The sequence below is a fragment of the Peromyscus leucopus genome, chromosome 8b (genome assembly GCF_004664715.2).
Source record: "Peromyscus leucopus breed LL Stock chromosome 8b, UCI_PerLeu_2.1, whole genome shotgun sequence".
Lineage (NCBI taxonomy): Eukaryota > Metazoa > Chordata > Mammalia > Rodentia > Cricetidae > Peromyscus > Peromyscus leucopus.
This window is the reverse complement of record NC_051086.1, coordinates 84,587,518-84,604,941: the sequence shown is the minus strand read 5'-3', so window position 1 is coordinate 84,604,941 and position 17,424 is coordinate 84,587,518. Positions and strand designations below refer to the sequence as shown.

Sequence of the window (17,424 nt, the reverse complement as noted above, 5' to 3'; positions counted from 1 at the left end):
GTCACACAAAATAGGAAGAAACTTAGAGCTGTTGAAGGGTCTGTAAACATCCCGCAGCCACCAGCATGGACAAGGGTTAATTAGAGAGAGGCTAGGAAGATTAAGTCACAGTGGGGCACACCTCAATCCCAGCTGCTGGCACACGGCCACTGCGACACCCCGCCAGGGGAGGAGCCCTTGAGCCCAGGTGGTCAAGACAAGCTTGGTGAGACTTGTCTCCAAAAGAAAGATGGGGGAGCAGAGGCGTGGGGTGGGGGTTGAAAGAAAAGAGAAAGGCAAAGGGCAGCAGGGCAGAGGGCTTGTTGGAGATTGCAGTCAGTGCGTGAAAGCAAGGAAGTAAACGTTTCGTTTGCTGTCGGTTCCTTCACCTCTGAGGAGCAAGCCTGATGACGATGGCTTTCCACACGCTCTCCTTCCTGTGTGCCATAGCTGTACCTATAGACCTTGTATTCTTTTTCCTTTATTCTGTGCATGTAACTTGCTGATTTTCCTTTTCCCTCCTGAAGCTACGCATTGTCTATACTACTGTTGTAGGTGCCTGGTAAAGACAGGGCTTATGAAGTAACTGGCTGAGGTCCATATGACTGGCCTACATTAGTGCATTAGCATTTACACATAAAGTCTCAAGAGTTTGATCCCCTACAGACAGCAACAAGGCAGAATTCCCAGCATGACAATTAAAAAACATCCCATCTTCATTTCAAGAGCTAATTGTCTTTGTTGCAAAAGTGACTGCACAAACTGTCTGATCAGTCACTCAAGGGTTGTCGGACCTGGAGAATGAGCACTTTGGCTTTCCTGCTAAGCACCTTTGTGAGGACTGAGACGAGCTTCCAATGTGCTACTTGAGTTTATAGTTGACCCAAAGCAGCGTAGTCTCGATCCACAGGCAAATTAATTCAGAATGATCTTGACCATTGGAAAAAAATTTTCTCTAAAGAATAAAATTAAGCCAGGCAGTGGTGGCGCACGCCTTTAATCCCAGCTCTCGGGAGGCAGAGCCAGGCAGATCTCTGTGAGTTCGAGGCCAGCCTGGTCTACAGACTGAGATCCAGGACAGGCACCAAAACTACACAGAGAAACCCTGTCTCGAAAATCCCAAAATAAATAAATAAATAAATAGATAAATAAATAAATAAATAAATAAATAAATAAAGTTAAAGGTGAATGTGAATGATCTAATGAGAAACAAGGATGTAAATAAAATAGATATGAGAAAGGGAGCTGGCTAGGTGGCAGTGGCTCCTCCCTTTCTCAGATACAGGTGTGATCTGGCCTTGCTTGGCGCTCCTCCACCTTTTCCTGCCCATGTAGGGGCCTCTCTGGTTTCTATCCTAGTGGGTTTTGGTTGGGGCCTTAAACTGATGCTTACACCCCAGCTCCTCCATGTCCTCAGCCTGATGATGCCCACCAGTGTTCTCTTGCAGTCCCCAAGGCATCGAGCTATCATTGTGCTGATCAGCTCATCCCTTTATAGTTAACACACACTTAGAATGGTGGTGAAAGATTTGTCTAAATCACAATTGATCTCAAGCTGAATAGTGGATTTTACTATTACTGGGGAGAAAGGGTAGATGACTAAAAGCCATTGTGTCATTTGTGATCAGATGTAGATCTTTTATTTTACAGTAAAACAGTGAGAAAACAGTTGGCTCTTTACATGCACCAGGAACCAACCTGAACACCCGACCTTCCTAGCTTATTCACTACATTCCCAAGAGGAAGTAGGTGTTAGAGGTCATCCATTATGTAGGTAAAGTTCCCAAGAGGTTAGGCCATTTGCCCAAGGTGGCATTTGTAGGTCTGAAACAAGGCTTGAAGTCTAGTCCTGCTGGCCAGGCTCTAGACAAGTTGTTCTGCACTGCCTGTCATTTTGGGCTGATACCCAGTACCTACCACAGTCAGGCCAGGAGGAACTGGAGAGCCCTAGCTAACCCTCCATCTTAGAATGGTGGGCAAAGAGCCCTTGTCGGGAAGGCAAGAGAATGTGGTTTGCATACTTTTAGGAAATTTAGAGAAGAGAAGATACATAAGTTACTGGGGTTTTAAACCTGTGAAAAGAATATTGTGGAGAAAGTAATGAGTATTTGGTATCAGCTGATTAACTAGGAAGTCTCCTAGTTAATCGCCCAGTGAGGCGCCCAGAAAGGAGTGCTGTGCTAGAGGAGGTGGACCTTGTCGGCTGGGCTGAACAGAACCACCAGAGCTGGGACAGTCCAAATGAGTCTCCCTGGCTCTGCTCCAGAACTGTGGGGCAGCTGACTTGGGACTCCAACTCAGACTCAGACTCCACTGTTCTCTGGAATAACAGTGTGACTTGATAACTGAAGACAACTGGGTACAGGAGCCACAGGCTGCCAGGTGTTATAACAGTCTAGAGATGAGTTTCAGACCCAGGTCTCCTGACACCATGTTGGAGTACCTGTTGCATTTTAAATGGGAGAAGGTGAAGAGGAAAGAGCCCTACAATATGGAAGAGAATTTCCTTGAGAATCTGCCCCTGCTCTGTGAGGTTAGATCACTGCGGATCTGAAAGTGATGTGGGTGTGGGAGGAGGCGGCCTGACTCACCACATATCCTTTTCTTTGTGTAGTATGAGCCCAGAGGACCTGGTCGGCCCTTGTACCAAAGAAGAATTTCATCTAGCTCAGCCCAGCCTTGTGTGGAAGAGGCAAGTACTCCACAAGGCAGCCTGGCTCAGGGCAAAGAACTGCAGGACCGCAATCGCCCGCCTGCTTTCAGCTTCCCAGCCCCTGAGTCCTGGGCCAATACCACCTCACCTGCCCCCTACCAGAACATTCCGTGCAATGGACCCAGCAGGACAGCACAGCCCAGAGAGTTGATAGGTAAGATGAATGGGTGAGTTTTCAGAAAGCTGTGATTTCGACTCCTCAGTGCCTGAATATTTTGGGGGCTGTTTCCTGTCAGTCCTGCCCACATTGCATCGCTCAGAACCCCCTGTGGAATTGCAAGGGTGCATAATACAGTGTTATTTAAATTTTAAAAGATTGGAAACAAAAGCTATGTGTTGATGGACAGTAACACTGCTCAGGAAGACTGGGACCAAGTGTTAAAGACCTTGAAAGTCAGGTGGAGGAAATGTAATGTTTACACCCATTTTCCCCTCATTATTTGTGGGAGACCCGTTCCCACTTTTACCCCTAGGGTACTCTTGAGTAGGGAGAGTGAGAAATATTTAGAATTATAGAGGGGAGACAGACAGTTAGAAACACAGGGTAGCCTCGGGAGGGCCTATGTCAAAACCCACCAGCCCTTTCTATCTCTTCTAAAGGGCTACTTATAGAAATGCCAAGGGGTGGAGCAAAAGACCTCCCCCTAGCACAGCCAAGTTCACACCCTTCCAAACACCGGGTCACCATGCACATGGTCAGTTCATCCCTTTATGCAGTCCTGCTGGGTAAAGCAAGCTCACATCTCACTAGGAAACCTTTGTGGGCTCCCACAATTATTACATGTTCACTTAGAATATTAAGAGTTAGGTATGTTGGTGTGCACCTGTACTCCTAGCACTGAGCAAGCCGAGGAGGAAGATGAATAGTTCAAAGCCAGCCTGAGCTACATACTGAGATCTTGTTTGAAAAAACTAAAATATTTCAGTGTAAATGTGTGTCACAAGAAACGAGAGTGGCTGTAACCGGTAGACCCTGGTGCCACTGGAGCAGACTGAAGAGTAGAGCATGCACAGCACATAGCTGCTGATGCAAGCATGTTCCGGTTCACAGTAACTCAACTGCCCGAGCAGAGTAGTGAGTGTTTGTCTGTCAGCACATCTTCTGGCCCCTGTTGACATTGGTTTCTGTGCGTTGGGTGCTCCAGTGGGATGGGTGCTCTTTCTGGATGATTCTTCAGGAGACGGGTTCAAAGTGTGGTTTCACATCTTGTGGCCAAAGTTGTGTGTGCTTGGGCTAAACAGTCCCTGCGTTCTCGGGGAAGGAGGAGGCCGTGAGCAGGTTGTGCTCCTGCGCCTCGCTTTAACCCTGCCGCTGTTCTCTGTTCCTAGCACCACCCAAGACTGTCAAGCCCCCTGAGGAGCAGCTGAAGCCTGACGGCACGGAAGTGTCCAGTTCCTTCAACTACACGGTGCTGCAGCACCTTGGCCAGTTCCCACCCCTCCTGCCCAACAAGCAGATCGCAGAGTCGGCCACCAGCAGCAGCCAGCAGAGCCCGGCAGGGAGCAAGCCCGCCATGTCCTATGCCAGTGCGCTGCGGGCCCCGCCCAAGCCCAGACCGCCACCCGAGCAGGCCAAGAAGGGCAGCGACCCTCTGTCCCTGTTCCAGGAGCTCAGCCTGGGCAGCAGCCCGGGCAGCAACGGCTTCTACTCCTACTTCAAGTGACCGCACGCACTCTCAGAGTGTTGAGGTCGAGTTTGTCGTAGGGTTGAGGTGGCAGGTTCCTCTGTGCACAGTCTCTGCGAAATGTTGACCGCGCGCTCACTCGGCCCCCTTGCTGCTAGACCTGCGCCTAAGTTTAAAAGTATATTCCATTACTTTGCATTTTTGATGTGAGTCAGAACTTTGACAGCTTTTATGTAGAATAAAAATATTTTTAAATTTGTGTATTGTTACATATGTTTGCATCAAGCTAGCAGCTAAGAGGTTAATTGTGCAACTATTAAAAAAAAAGAAAAAGAAAAAAAGTTTGTCTAAAATGTATTTAAAAAGAAAAAAATGTTAAGTAGCATTTACATTTATTCAATAATATTACCACATGCTGGGTTTCTGTACCAGAAATGGCCAGTTGTTGTACAAATGTATGTTATTTTTGCTTAAATTCATTTAAAATTTTTTTAAATAAAGGGGCAGCATCTTCTAAATACTTTATCAGCTTTTTTTTTTTTTTTTTTTTTTTTTGGTGACAGGATGCTGTATTCTAAAACTTTCAGAGTTTTAGATTATCTGTGACATGCTGTTCTCTCCATCAGCGTAGGGTAAAGGTCAAGGCCTTCTTTGCCCGTGTATTCTGTATGCCATTGGGTTTTGAAATGTGGAAAAAAAAAAAGAAAAAAGAAGAAAACAACAACAAAAAAATCAGCAACCCAAAACCCAGTGGCATATTTATTAGTTTTGTTGTTTTGGTTTTTTGGAGAAGGAACACTTACAGCTTGTTTTTAATGTTAATTTGATAGTGTGGTTTTGTTGTTGTTGTTTTTGGTTTTTTTGTTTTTGTTTGTTTTTTAAACAAATCATGAAGCTGAAAAATTTTTAGGATTGTTGGTGCTTAGTAGACTTGATAACTATTTTAAAACTGCGTGAATTTAGTGAAAAAAATCTTCTTTCTCATTCTGCATGTGTGTTTGTAGCCTGGCCCCTCCTCCAGGGCAGAAAGAACTGTGCCGACTAAAGGTTTGGGTTTCTTTTCCTCCAGTGAAAATTTTGGTACCTTATTTGATGTTTACATTAAGATATGACATTACACATGGCAATTCTAAGATTTTTCTAGTTGTTCTGTGTGAGGAAGATCATAAAAGAAAAAAACAGTGTTTGTCCAAAAATCGATCAAATCTAGGGCATGTTTCATATCTTTTGATTCTTCAGAAATTCCCTCTTGAACTCAGTAAACATAAGAAATTTAAACAACTGTCTGCAGTAGTCTGCAGCCTGACAGTTGTTTTGAATGAACATGGAAAGGGAGGAAGAGGCTGTCCTTTCCATGTGTTCTTTGACACATTTGAAGTAATGAATGTCCTTATCGGTTCCTGATCCAGTAGCTCTGATCTTATATTTCTGAGATATCTTGAGACTATAATATATCTTTTTTTTTTTCTTTTTAAATTAAAATGAGGCCAGGGGATATTTCAAAAGAGCCCACCTTCCTGATGATCATTCGAGCACTGTTTTCTGGAAGACTCTTTTGAGAGAACTTTTTTAACTGGGTTGAAAGTGGCAAGGGGAAGGTAGAATTACTACATCTGTATGAGTAGGGGTTAGTCTGTGGCAGCCATCTATGGCCTCCTGGAGCCCCTAGACAATGTGGGATAAAAGGCTGAGTTGGTTAAGGGCTAGCCAACTCTAGGACCAGTGATGCAGCCTCTGATTCACTTCCACCTTTGTGCTCAGGGCTGAGCCATTGGTACCTGGCTTCCTGTCTCAGGCTGACCACCTCTTTTGAGGTGGCAGATGTGGACCCACAAACTGGAGATGTGTTAATGGATAGTACAAATCACAGCAGGGGAGTGGATCTAGTGAACCAGGGTACCACACTCTCTGCATGATGTGACATTATCACATATTGCTGGGCATGTTTTAGGCTGAACAAGACAACTTTTGCCACAGGGCTCTGTGTTTTCTAACTCTGTGCCCAAACAAGAAGTAGGACTCCCCCATGATGAGGCTGTATGTCCCATCGGTGAGAGCCCCCACCTCCACACATGCAGACACACAGGACAGCAGCACACGCTGGGCAAGTGTTCAGAGCCATTTTGCTAATTCAGACAGAACTATACTGTTTTGGTTCCCCTCTCATGAGCAGATTATTGCCTAGTTTTCTGTTTCTCATACTTGAACCTTTAAAAAAAATATCAGTTTTTAAATTATTTATGTTTAGTAAAGTCACATGTGCTATGCCCTATCATCTTATATAAAAACACTGATGGTGGGACACCTTGGACGAGGAACCCATCAGAATGCAGTGACATCCTCAAAGTGATTATTTCTAAGAAATGACACTAGCTACTTATTTGTGACTGCTGCGTTGTGAATGTCTGAGTATTCCCATCTCTTTCTTGATTCTGCAGCTAGTAGAGGATTTGTCTCCGTGTTTTCCTATTCTGCATACAGGCTTATTTTAGTCCTGCTCCCCAATTTCCAGTGTCTGTCTTCCCATCCGGGCTCAAAGGAGCCTGTTACTCATGACCAGCAGCATTTTATAACAGTCTTCGGCAGATCCCACCAGAAGAAGCATTGCGAGTTCTCCCTGCTGGCCCTTCGCTGTTACTTGGCTAGTATTAGCAGGGTTAGTCACTGTCATGAAAATAGCTTATTTCATTTCTCAGATTCAACTTTAGAGCTCAGACGGAACATACACACATATGTGTGTGTGTGTATATATATATGTGTGTGTGTGTGTGTGTTTGTTTACATGCATAAGCACACCCTCTTTTTTTTTAAGAAAACTTGATAGCTCTGTGATGCCCTTTTCTTCTGGATGGATTTCTCCTGAGGTCATTTTATGATTTCTTTGTTCTTCTGTTCAGTGGAGTTTCCCTGTCCCTGCCAGGACTGATTTTAGTCACTTCACTACAACTTGAAGTATTTCTTTTCCTCCCTCTCTCCCTTCCTTCCTGCATCTTTTTCTTTCTTTCATTCTTTTATGTGATCATTCATAGTGTTTATGCTAAGTTTGATCCCCCTTCCCCTCTTGATTGAAAAATAAGTTCCTGTTAAGAGTTGATCAACCTCATTCACTGTATCCTGGATTTTTTCCTGGTGTGTTTTTCAAAGAAGTCCATTCTAGCTCTGCCATTGCTATAATATCTTGTCCTTGCTCAATCAGTAGTTAATTATTGACCATTCAAATTAATGACCTCGGTCTTCCTGTCTTTTTTTTTTTTTTTTTTTTTTTTTTGGTTTTTCGAGACAGGGTTTCTCTGCGTAGTTTTGCGCCTTTCCTGGAGCTCATTTGGTAGCCCAGACTGGCCTCGAACTCACAGCGATCCGCCTGGCTCTGCCTCCCGAGTGCTGGGATTAAAGGCGTGCGCCACCACCGCCCGGCCGGTCTTCTTGACACAGACATGCTTTCTGTGTGGGCAGGCCATGTTGTATGAGGAAAACATCAAACTGTCTAGTGTGGGTTCTTTTGCTTTTGTTTCATTCTAATTAAGATTCTAGGATAAGTTCAGGTTTGGTTTGAGCATCAACTGATCTTTTCTGCTCAGAGAACTGCAGGGTAAGTAAAATAAGCAGAAATCTTGTGGAATAAGCATTACCCAATTAAACACAGCAGCCTCTAAAGCCTGTTTATGTAAGAGGTTTCCTTGTTTCTGAAGGCATTGAAGTCCTGAAGAAGCTGTGTCTTTCTAACCTTGAGCTTGTATGTTGTGTTATGTTGCCTAGTGTGGTTGATAGTTCTGTTTGATATGTTTCATTTGGAGAGCAAACTGAAAACATAAAAGAACATATCTCTAGCCACTGTGACTAAGAGCCAGGATATGAAAACAATTTTAGGTTAAATCTGAGTATTTCAACTATGGTCGTGGAAAAAGTTAGATTTCCTAAAATAGTTGATTTTTTTAGGAGAAAAATCATTGTGTGAAAGAATCATTGCATAGTGGAAAGTTTTGTTAATAGAAAAATTCTATAAAAACATAAGATTAAAACTTCCCATATAGTAAAATGTATACATTACTGCTTTAAAATATTTAGGCTGTTCATCCCTTCCCACCCACCTCTCCACTTCCTCATGGCTAAGCTTGTCTTTTCTTATCAAATAGACAATGTTTTTCTTGCCTTCCCCATAACATATGAAGACCATGCTTCTACCATCACCCTGTGTGTCTTTTTCTTCTGGGTACAAATGTCCTGGGAGATCTCCCTTGTCCTTTGATCGATATTCAAACTGCCTAGAAATGAGAAGAAGTGTGAGTGATGCTTTAGCTAGGACCTCTTGTTCAGAATAGCCCTCCGGATGTCCCCCACGGTATCATGTACCCAGACGGAGTATGCATCATGTCGGCTTCTTCACATTTCCCTCTGAGATTTGACAGCAAGGCTGCTAAGTTCACACTCACCAGTTTCATCCCTGTTTAATTAGCAACCCCAAGACCACTGAAAGGGGGAGATTTTTGCTAGCATTTGACATTCTAATAAGATACCAGAAAATGGTATTATGTCAACAGCTCTAGGCTAGAATATCAGGTTAGACAGGTTTTTTTTTTTTTTTTAAGTTTTAGTGTAACATTCAGACGTTTGAACCTACTGAAATTACCTACTCATGAGTGATCTTTAAAAAAACCCTCCCTGTTTAAAAAATGTTTTGTAAGGGAGGTACCTAATAGAATCGAGACTTCAGCTTGTAAGCCTTGGGGAAGTCCCAGCCCGTTTATACAGGGGTAGCCTGAAGCTTTCTGAAATGGGTTTCCAGAGAAAGCCCACGTGTCTTGTAGTTTCAGTCATCAGAGTGGTAGACCAGACTTTACTTGCAATTTGTTCAACAGAGAGATTTTATTTTGATACAAATATTAAACATAAAGCATAGTAAGTTTTATATCATTCTATGAGTTCATTAAACAATATTATGAGATTTTCAGTATGTTTTGGGGGTCTTTTGGCTATTTCTACCTCTGTACTTTATTTAGCATAATAGCATGTGGCTGCCTGCCTTAGAAGGATGTGTGGGAGAGGGAATCAATATTACCTTTTAAGAAATTTTTGATTTTTATGGAATAATTGTTTTACTATTTTAATGTTTGAAAGTGAAGGGGGATGGGTGGCAGAATACATACAGTGATAGCTATTTACAAATCTATCATATTTTAAGATTTTAGAATTGTGAGCAAGATCGAGCAAAAAAGAAAAAAAAAAGTGATTGTGAAGCCGAAGGCAGCCTCAGCTCTCCCTGGACGGGCTGCTGAAATGCAGGTTGCTGTACCCACCCGCAGGGGGGCCACACAGCTGTCCAGGGAGCGCACTTTGAAGACCACTGGTCTAGAGAAAGTCAGGGGGTTCCTCATCTCTTTACTCTCGGGTCATTTTAGTCATTCTAACACCACAAGTGGCCCATTCATGAGAAAAAGCTCTCTCTACCTTTGGGGTCTCTGCTGTGTCTCCTTATTAGGATGCAGGGGCGCTTTCATTTCTAGGGTGAGTTTGTTGTTAGGACGCAGCTGCCTGGCTGTTGTCTGGAGGCTGTGCATTTGTGGGATGTGCTTAGAGTCAACCTTGGTCCCTACACTTGGGGGACAGAATTGTGGAAAGAAGCCATCAGATGCCCCAAGAGTGCATGTGCACTTACTGGGGCTCTTAGTGCAGGAGTCCCTGTCATAGGGTAGCAGTGACATGGAGCATCAGAAACTTTGGGTAGTCCCCAATTAATGGAGTCTATAGCTTTTCATCTTTTTTTCTTCTTCGTCTTCTTTGGTATGTGTGGGGGCGAGGGCAAAGAATTTACTTTCATATTATATGTTTCTCAGGTTAACAAAGTTATTTTGGGTTCTCTGCCATACCAGCAGGTGTTAGGGAGAGCATGGGTGTGTATGTGGCAGAAAAGAAGCAATCGTTTCTGATTCCCTTGCTACCTTGAAGAACTTTGTATGTTTATAGAAGAATTGAGGGGAGCACACCCCCTCCACAGCATGAGTGACTCCTAAGTCATAGCAGACATGGATGAGCAAGTTATTTTTGAGAAAGAAACTTCCTACAGCATAATAAACCTGACAGGTCTTTGGATATTTTCACATTTGTGTATTGTGTTTCATGTTCAGCCTGGGCTGCAGCTCTGTGGGTACTGGGCTCTGCTTCTTGTGTTTAGTTTGGCTTTGAATTTACTGTTACTAGCAAGGAAACGAATCTATGTTTAAGGTAATAGAATGTAGAACGGCATAGGTGTAGAAGTACACACAGTGGCCATCCTAGACCGCACAGTTTTAGAATTTTTACCCCCAGTACTTACTACCTGAAAGGCCCGGGAAGCTTTGGCTGCAGGTTGCAGGTGTGTGTGTTCAGCACCGCTTCCTCAACGCACCCCCAGCTCATGAGGGACTTTGGTTTATTTGCGATTTGTCTTGCATGATAACCCTTTGTATCTTTAGGGAGGGCAGAGGACTCTTTCATCCAGGTTGAAGTCCCAAAGTGTCAGTTATACTTGAGAGTTTCTCCCCAACACCCCTTCCCACACACACAGAGGAACGGTCCTGGAGTTTCAGGTATCAGAACCTCACCTGCTCCTATAAATCTGTATATGACATTATGTACATCAAGTACTGTATCTGGTTTCTGTGCCCGCCATCTGACCTGATTCTTTGAAACCCATAAAGGTACTGGTTATATGTGATAGTTGCATCCCAGGGGAATCAAGTGGCTCAAATACTTTCTCTAAATTATAAAGCTAATGGGGTTTGCATTTTAGTAGAGTCCTAATCATTAGTGACACAGGATCTTTCTTTTTAATGTTTAAAAAAAATACAATTCTCTAAATGTGGTCAGTGGTGGATAGGATCAGTCACGTGGTAGATTCATTCTGGGTCTTCTATTGGAAAAGCCTTCATAAGGGAGGCCATATATAAAACCACCCTGGTCCATTTGTGTTACAAGCACCACGTATGCAGCATCTAATTAAGCATAATCTACAGCAAAAGTAATAGCAATGACTATGTTCCTTTGCAGTATATCATACCTCATCTGGGAGGCCCTAATACCTGAAGAGTTTGTTCTTAAAAGTAAAGATGATTTTGTACATTAAGATAAGCCCCAAAGCTGTCCTCCAAGGCTTTTCTTTTCTCCTTTCTTACCTTTCCTCACTTGGATTCTGGAGTCCCTTAGCTTATGCTACTTCCTAAAGACATGTTTTGAGCCCGGGAGTCTATGGTGTGATCATTGTCAGTGAAGTTCTTTTGTTTTAAAAGATTCATGGTAACACAAAATGTATTTTACTGCTACAACTAAAATGTATTTATAATAAAATGCCTTTTTAACAATTCGGAGAGTGTTCATTTTGTGTGGACTTTCTTTCTTCTTCTCCCAAGCCTAGAAGTGTTGGAGAGGTTAGCGGACACAGAAGCCGGAAAGCTCATGGAAGGAGGGCCCAGTGTCAAGAAGTAAGGCTGTGACTTTACAGAGAGCTGGGACATAAATCACCGACTTCAGCAGTAGCAAAAGCCTTTAAGGCATAAATAATGTCACCTGGAATGTCAAAGGCAACATAGCAAGAAAACAAGCCTTCTTCAGGGTGCCATTCTCTGGATCAGAACTTATTTATTTTTAGCAAATGTTCTGAATTACTCTTAACAGGTCTTGTAGTCATTAATACCAGGCTTGTGTGGCTCAGAATTCGAGAGCTCATTAATCTAGTATACACTGATATATTAAAGTAGGGCTAGTACTACACCTCACAATTACACAGAGGATTGCCTCGAATCCATCTTGTTTCTCTTGGAGAAATGCTGGCCTCTATGATGATGCAGCTTCGAGAAGCATTAGAACTTGCAGACTGCTTCCTGTGTCATGTTTTCTATTTAACACCCCATTAATGTGGTGCTGCTAGTCCAGCTTGACCACACCATGCTTCGGGGCTGCTGTTGTGAATGAGGTGGTTGGCCTTTTCCAGGGACAACAGCTTATAATCCATTGCACTGTATCTATTTTGTTAACAAAAATTTTTAGATTATTTTTGGGGTGTGAGTGTTCTGACTGCATGTATGTCTGCACTATGATTGTGCCTGGTGTCTTTGGAAGTCAGAACCGGATCCCCTGGAACTGGTGTTATAGATGGTTGTGAATCACCATGTGGGTACTGGGATCTAAACCCATTCTCTGCAAGAGCAGCCAAAGCTCCAACCTCTGGCTCCTCCATTGCAGATAGACATTTTGCTTTGTGTTGCCTAGACAGGGTGGACATCCATCTCTGAATTTTAAAAAGAAAAATGTTTTTTTTTCCATACAAGTGTAGTGGATTCAGAGGTCTCTGCAGAAGCAATTCAAGGACCCTGGTTGATGAAGAAGCAAGATGACTTGTAGGGGGTTACTTTTAGTAGACATTATAACCTTCTCTCATCAGAAGAGCAAGATGGGAGATCCCACAGAACCCAGATGGAAGGCTGGCTGGCTGGCTAGTGTGTGTGTGTGTGTGTGTGTGTGTGTGTGTGTGTGTGTGTGTGTGTGTGTATGCTGTTGCTGCTCTTGGTAAATTTAGAACACTCAAGCAGTTCTTAGCCTGTTACTGATCCTGCTGCTTGAATTATGTGGTTATGTCTCAACCAGTCAACTCCCTATCAGAAGTCCTTAGGATTTGAAGAACTAGCCATTGCATGGCCTTACCTCCTGTTTATCCCAACAGTAGCTGTTTACCTTTCTGGTCTAAGCCATTCTCTGAACACTTACAGTGGTTCTCCAATACAGCATTTTTTAAATTTTATTTTTTTTTAATTTTATTTTCTTTTTTGAGACAAGGTTTCACTATGTAGTGCTGGCTTGGGACTCACTACGTTGACCAGGCTGGCCTCGAACTCACAGAGACCCACCTTCCTCTGTCTCCAGAGTGCTTAAATTAAAAGTGTGTGCCACCACATCTGACGTCATGAATGGCCTACATTTTTTAACTGGATGTTTGAAGAATCCAAATTCTTTTGTTTTAAAAGCTCTCTTTCCATGTATGAGAGACTGTGTGTGTGTGTGTGTGTGTGTGTGTGTGTATGAGAGAGAGAAAATATCTGTCGGCATATGTGGATGCACGTGTGTGTGCCTTGTTCATGAGGCTGTCTCTCATTCACCACTTCACATGCCAGGCTAAATTTCAGGGGTCCTGTCTCCACCTCACATCTCACCACAGAAGCATTGGGATTACAGACGCACGAGAGGGCATCTAGCTTTAAATGGGTTCTGGATTCTGAACCCAGGTCCTCACTCTTCATGACAACTATTTTACCCACCGGTCTATCTCCCCAGCCTCAAGCTTTTTTTCCCCGCCCCTGGTACTGGGGTGGGGGAGTGTCTCACCCAGGGACTTGTGAATGCTATGAGCGCACTCTACCAACTCACTCCCCACGCAGCTCCCAAATCTTGATCTGGAGTAAGAGACACCCCCAGGCTACACCGACCATTCACTGATGGGACGTTAGCCCACTGGAGCGTGAGGCACTAGCGGGCCATGCATTTCTCCCCAATTCTCTCTGCCTTGCTAAAAACCCTTCGATTACACTCCTAAAGGTAGACACCCAGGTCTAGTCCCTATTTTGGCCACTTCCTCCTCCTGGGGCTAACCACCAAGGTCCAGCTACCGAAGTGTTGGGATTCAGCAGTCAAGACCCCCTTTGGCTCACCTAATTAACATGTCCAATTAAAATTAGACACCTCATCCTAACACAGGGTTTCCCCCTGTATCTTTATAAACCGCCATTTTCCTATGGGCCATGGCTGTCTCCTCTATCCAGAGGCAGTCCCTTGTCCTTCTGGGACAAATACCCCTTCTACCTCTCCCTGTTCCCGTCCCCTTCTCCCTTGTCCTCTGTCTCCTGTCTTTGTCTCTTATCCCTGACCTCTGTCCCTCTTGGGGCAAAAAAGTCTCCTTTGTGCCGAGAACTTGGTGTGAGGACTTTGTCTTGGGGTCCTGAGCAACACTTTTCCTTTTCCTCCCCCTTTGCACCCCGGGAAGCTCCTGGCTTGCTTAGTTCCCTACTTGCTCTTGCACGGTGCCCTTTCAGCCCTTGGAACCCCGGCCCCCAAGGCTGCTCTGGGTTGTGCTACTTGTTAATCAAGACTAGGTAAATTCCAGTGCGCCAGGCCCCTCAGCTTGAACAATGCTCCCCTTCTCAGTGCTTGCGGTGAGATCTTGTCAGTCTTTGTAGTAAAGTTAAGAATGTGTGAGCTCTGGATGGCAGAGACCGTGTCCTTCAGGAGTGTTTGCTGAGTGGGATGCTAAGGATTGGTGGGAAGAACAGTTAAGACACACCACCACCACCACCACCCACACTTCACTGGCCGCAAGAGGGGAGCTGCACTCCATGTAGCTTCGAGTGGTGACAGCAGTAGTTCCCCAAGTTACTTTCTGTCATACTGGGTATCACAGGACATTTTCTTTCACAGTTTCACTGCGGTTATGCCCATTTTGACGGATGTTCCCTCCTTTAGCATAGCCTGGTATATGGGCACATGGCACACACCTATCATGATCATGCAGAGTCCTGAAATGTGATAAAATTCCCCATTTGTCTAAAGCTCTGGCTGATGTGGATTCCACAGAGAGTGGTAATTAACTTGGCTAGAAGCTGCAGCTTGTGAAACCTACAGTCTAACCTCCCCCTCGGCTCATTAAACCTGAGGCTCTGCCAATCGATTTAAACAGTTTCAGGAGACTGTTGCTAATCCCCCAGTACAAAGTGGCACCGGCTAATTGTGGGTAGTTGAACTAGAGGAGATAGTAATGGACTCTGAGGGTGGATGTGTCTGGCTGAGTGATCACAGGGAAACAGAGGAGAAGGCAACTTGTGTGGTATTTGCTCCCTAATTAAAAAGAAGCACAGATGGCAGGCTGTCTGGATGTGGGTGGGTGCCTAAGAATATGGGTCATAGACCTTGCAGAGGAGATTCTAGGAATATTCCAATTAGTACTGAAAGCTTGCTTTCTCTCCCTCAACAATGGTTTTCTATGTAGTCCAGGCTAGCCCTCAAATTCATGTACTCCTTCTGACTCAGCCTCCCAGATATTGGGATTATAAGCATGTGCCACAATGCCCAGCAAGTTTTGTTTTCTATACATGGAGTCGGGGGAACTAAAAGAGAAATGAAGTCACAGGAATAGGGGTCCTCTCTTTGTTCCTGATGTTCATAAGGCTAACCAGAAGCAACTACTCTAGGCCAAGGGCTTTTTAAAGAGATGATCTTGTAGAGTCAGTCTCCTTAGTTCTGCAATCAAGTTTAAAGCCTATGGTGCAATTGAACATGGTGGGCCCTTTAAGAGATGGGACCTAATTTGAGGTCTTTAGGTCACTGGGAGCATACCATTATAGGGAATTATGGGACTGCTAAGAAGGTGAGTGAATCTGACTTGATATGTTGTTCCACCATAAATCTAAAGTGAAGGGGATAATCAGTTATGTAAAGCCTCCAAAACTGTGGGCCAAAATACTTTCCTCTTTGTAAGTTAATTTTGCAAGATATTTATTGCAGGAACAGAAAGCTGACCAATTTGAGGTCACTACAGGCACTCTAGTACAATGACTTCTGTGCTTGGCTCACTAACAGGGTGGAGGATCAACTGTTTTGAAAAAAGAAAATATAAAGATTGTGATCTAGTATAATTAAAGGTGGCTTTGTACCTCTGTCAAAGCTCTTAGGAAATCTGTCTGTACCGAATGCTTCTGCTGGTGTGCTCTAACTTGGAAAATAATTCCATCTTGCATCTCTGGAGCCCTGAGTTCCACTGTGGAGGACAAAGCTGGCTCAGTGTTATTGATCTGACTCAAGCGTGTGTGTATAGAATCCACTGTGGTGACAGAGAAAGCGGGGGCTGCATACCTGGAATGGGAAGGAGTCCTTGCAAACTCTTGTCTTGTCGAAGGACTCTCTGTGTTCTGTTTCTCTTCCTCATGGTGTTCTTACAGGAACTGTGCCGTACCCAGTCTCCCTGGTGGACAGCACGTTCTAATTCATGGACTCGGCTCACAGCCTATCCTGAGGCTTTGCTAACTGGACACTGCAGGATTTGGGGAAAGGATCAGTGTAAGGAAGGCCCTAGCTACTACAATGATTCTGAGGAAAATATGGGCCTTGCCTTCAAAGAGCTATAAAATCAGGAAGGCCGAACTGTGCCAAGATGGGTTAATTATGAGGAATATGAGCAGAGCACCAAGAGCAAAAGGAGAGAAGCATGAATGTCATGTGAGGGATCGGAGAAGATGTCACCTCATGTAGTCTGATCTGGCTCCTGCAGAGTAAGTAGGACTTCTGTAGGTTCCACAGGTGCCATCCTCATGACTCTCTGAGTGTCCACAGAATGCTCTCAAACCTCAGAGACAGTACATAAAGTCACTCAGCACTGAAAAACAAGGAAGTAACCTCTCTCTCACTGTGCCCTCACTCACACAGTACCCAACACATAGCATGCAACATTGACCATCATGGTGGCTCACACAGTACCCAACACATAGCATGTATCCCACTTCCTCCATGTCTGACTGGCAAATTCCCCTCTTCTCAGATTCCTCCCCCTAGTTTCTCTCTCTCCCCGGAAGTCCTGCCTATCCTCTCCTACCTAGCTATTGGCCATCCAGCTCTTTGTTAAATCAATCAGAAGGTGCCTTAGCAGAGACACATCTTCACAGTGTACAAAAGGATTATCCCACAACACTTCCAGTTTGCTCTCTCTGTGTTTGTGGTTGAAAAATCATTTAGCTTCCTGCTCTGACTACCATGCTTGACTGCTGCCATGCCTTCCTTGCCATTAAGGACTCATTCTCTGGAACCATAAGCCAAAGTAAACTCTTTTTTCTATAAATCACTTGTGGTCATGGTGCTTTGTTACAGAAGCAAAAAGTAACTCATACACTCTGTGTCAAGGAAATAAGGATGGAAGTGATCCTCCTGCCTCAGTCCCTCTTGAGTGCTGGGACTACTGGTATGTGCCCCTGTGTCCAGTATGAAAGTAAATATTATTTACATTACAGGGCAAAAAACGTTTCTTATGAGGCTGCTCAATGCTGTTGTGAGGAAAGCAGCTACATTGAACACCCATGAGAACAGGTGTGGCTGTGTGCC

General features: G+C 44.1%; 1 protein-coding gene across 3 annotated transcripts in view; it reads left to right on the top strand.

Annotated features, from left to right (window-relative positions):
- Positions 1-7,560, top strand: part of Helz (helicase with zinc finger) — a 157,781-nt gene extending 150,221 nt beyond the window's left edge. For 2 of the 3 annotated variants that reach the window (XM_037200965.1, XM_028865233.2), the window contains 2 exons: positions 2,594-2,846; positions 4,022-4,356. In XM_037200965.1, the coding sequence (XP_037056860.1) occupies positions 2,594-2,846; positions 4,022-4,356 (588 nt within the window). Of the gene's footprint in view, positions 1-2,593; positions 2,847-4,021 lie in introns of all 3 variants that reach the window. The other variant, XM_028865232.2, reaches the window with a different exon arrangement.
- Positions 7,561-17,424: the final 9,864 nt, after the last annotated feature.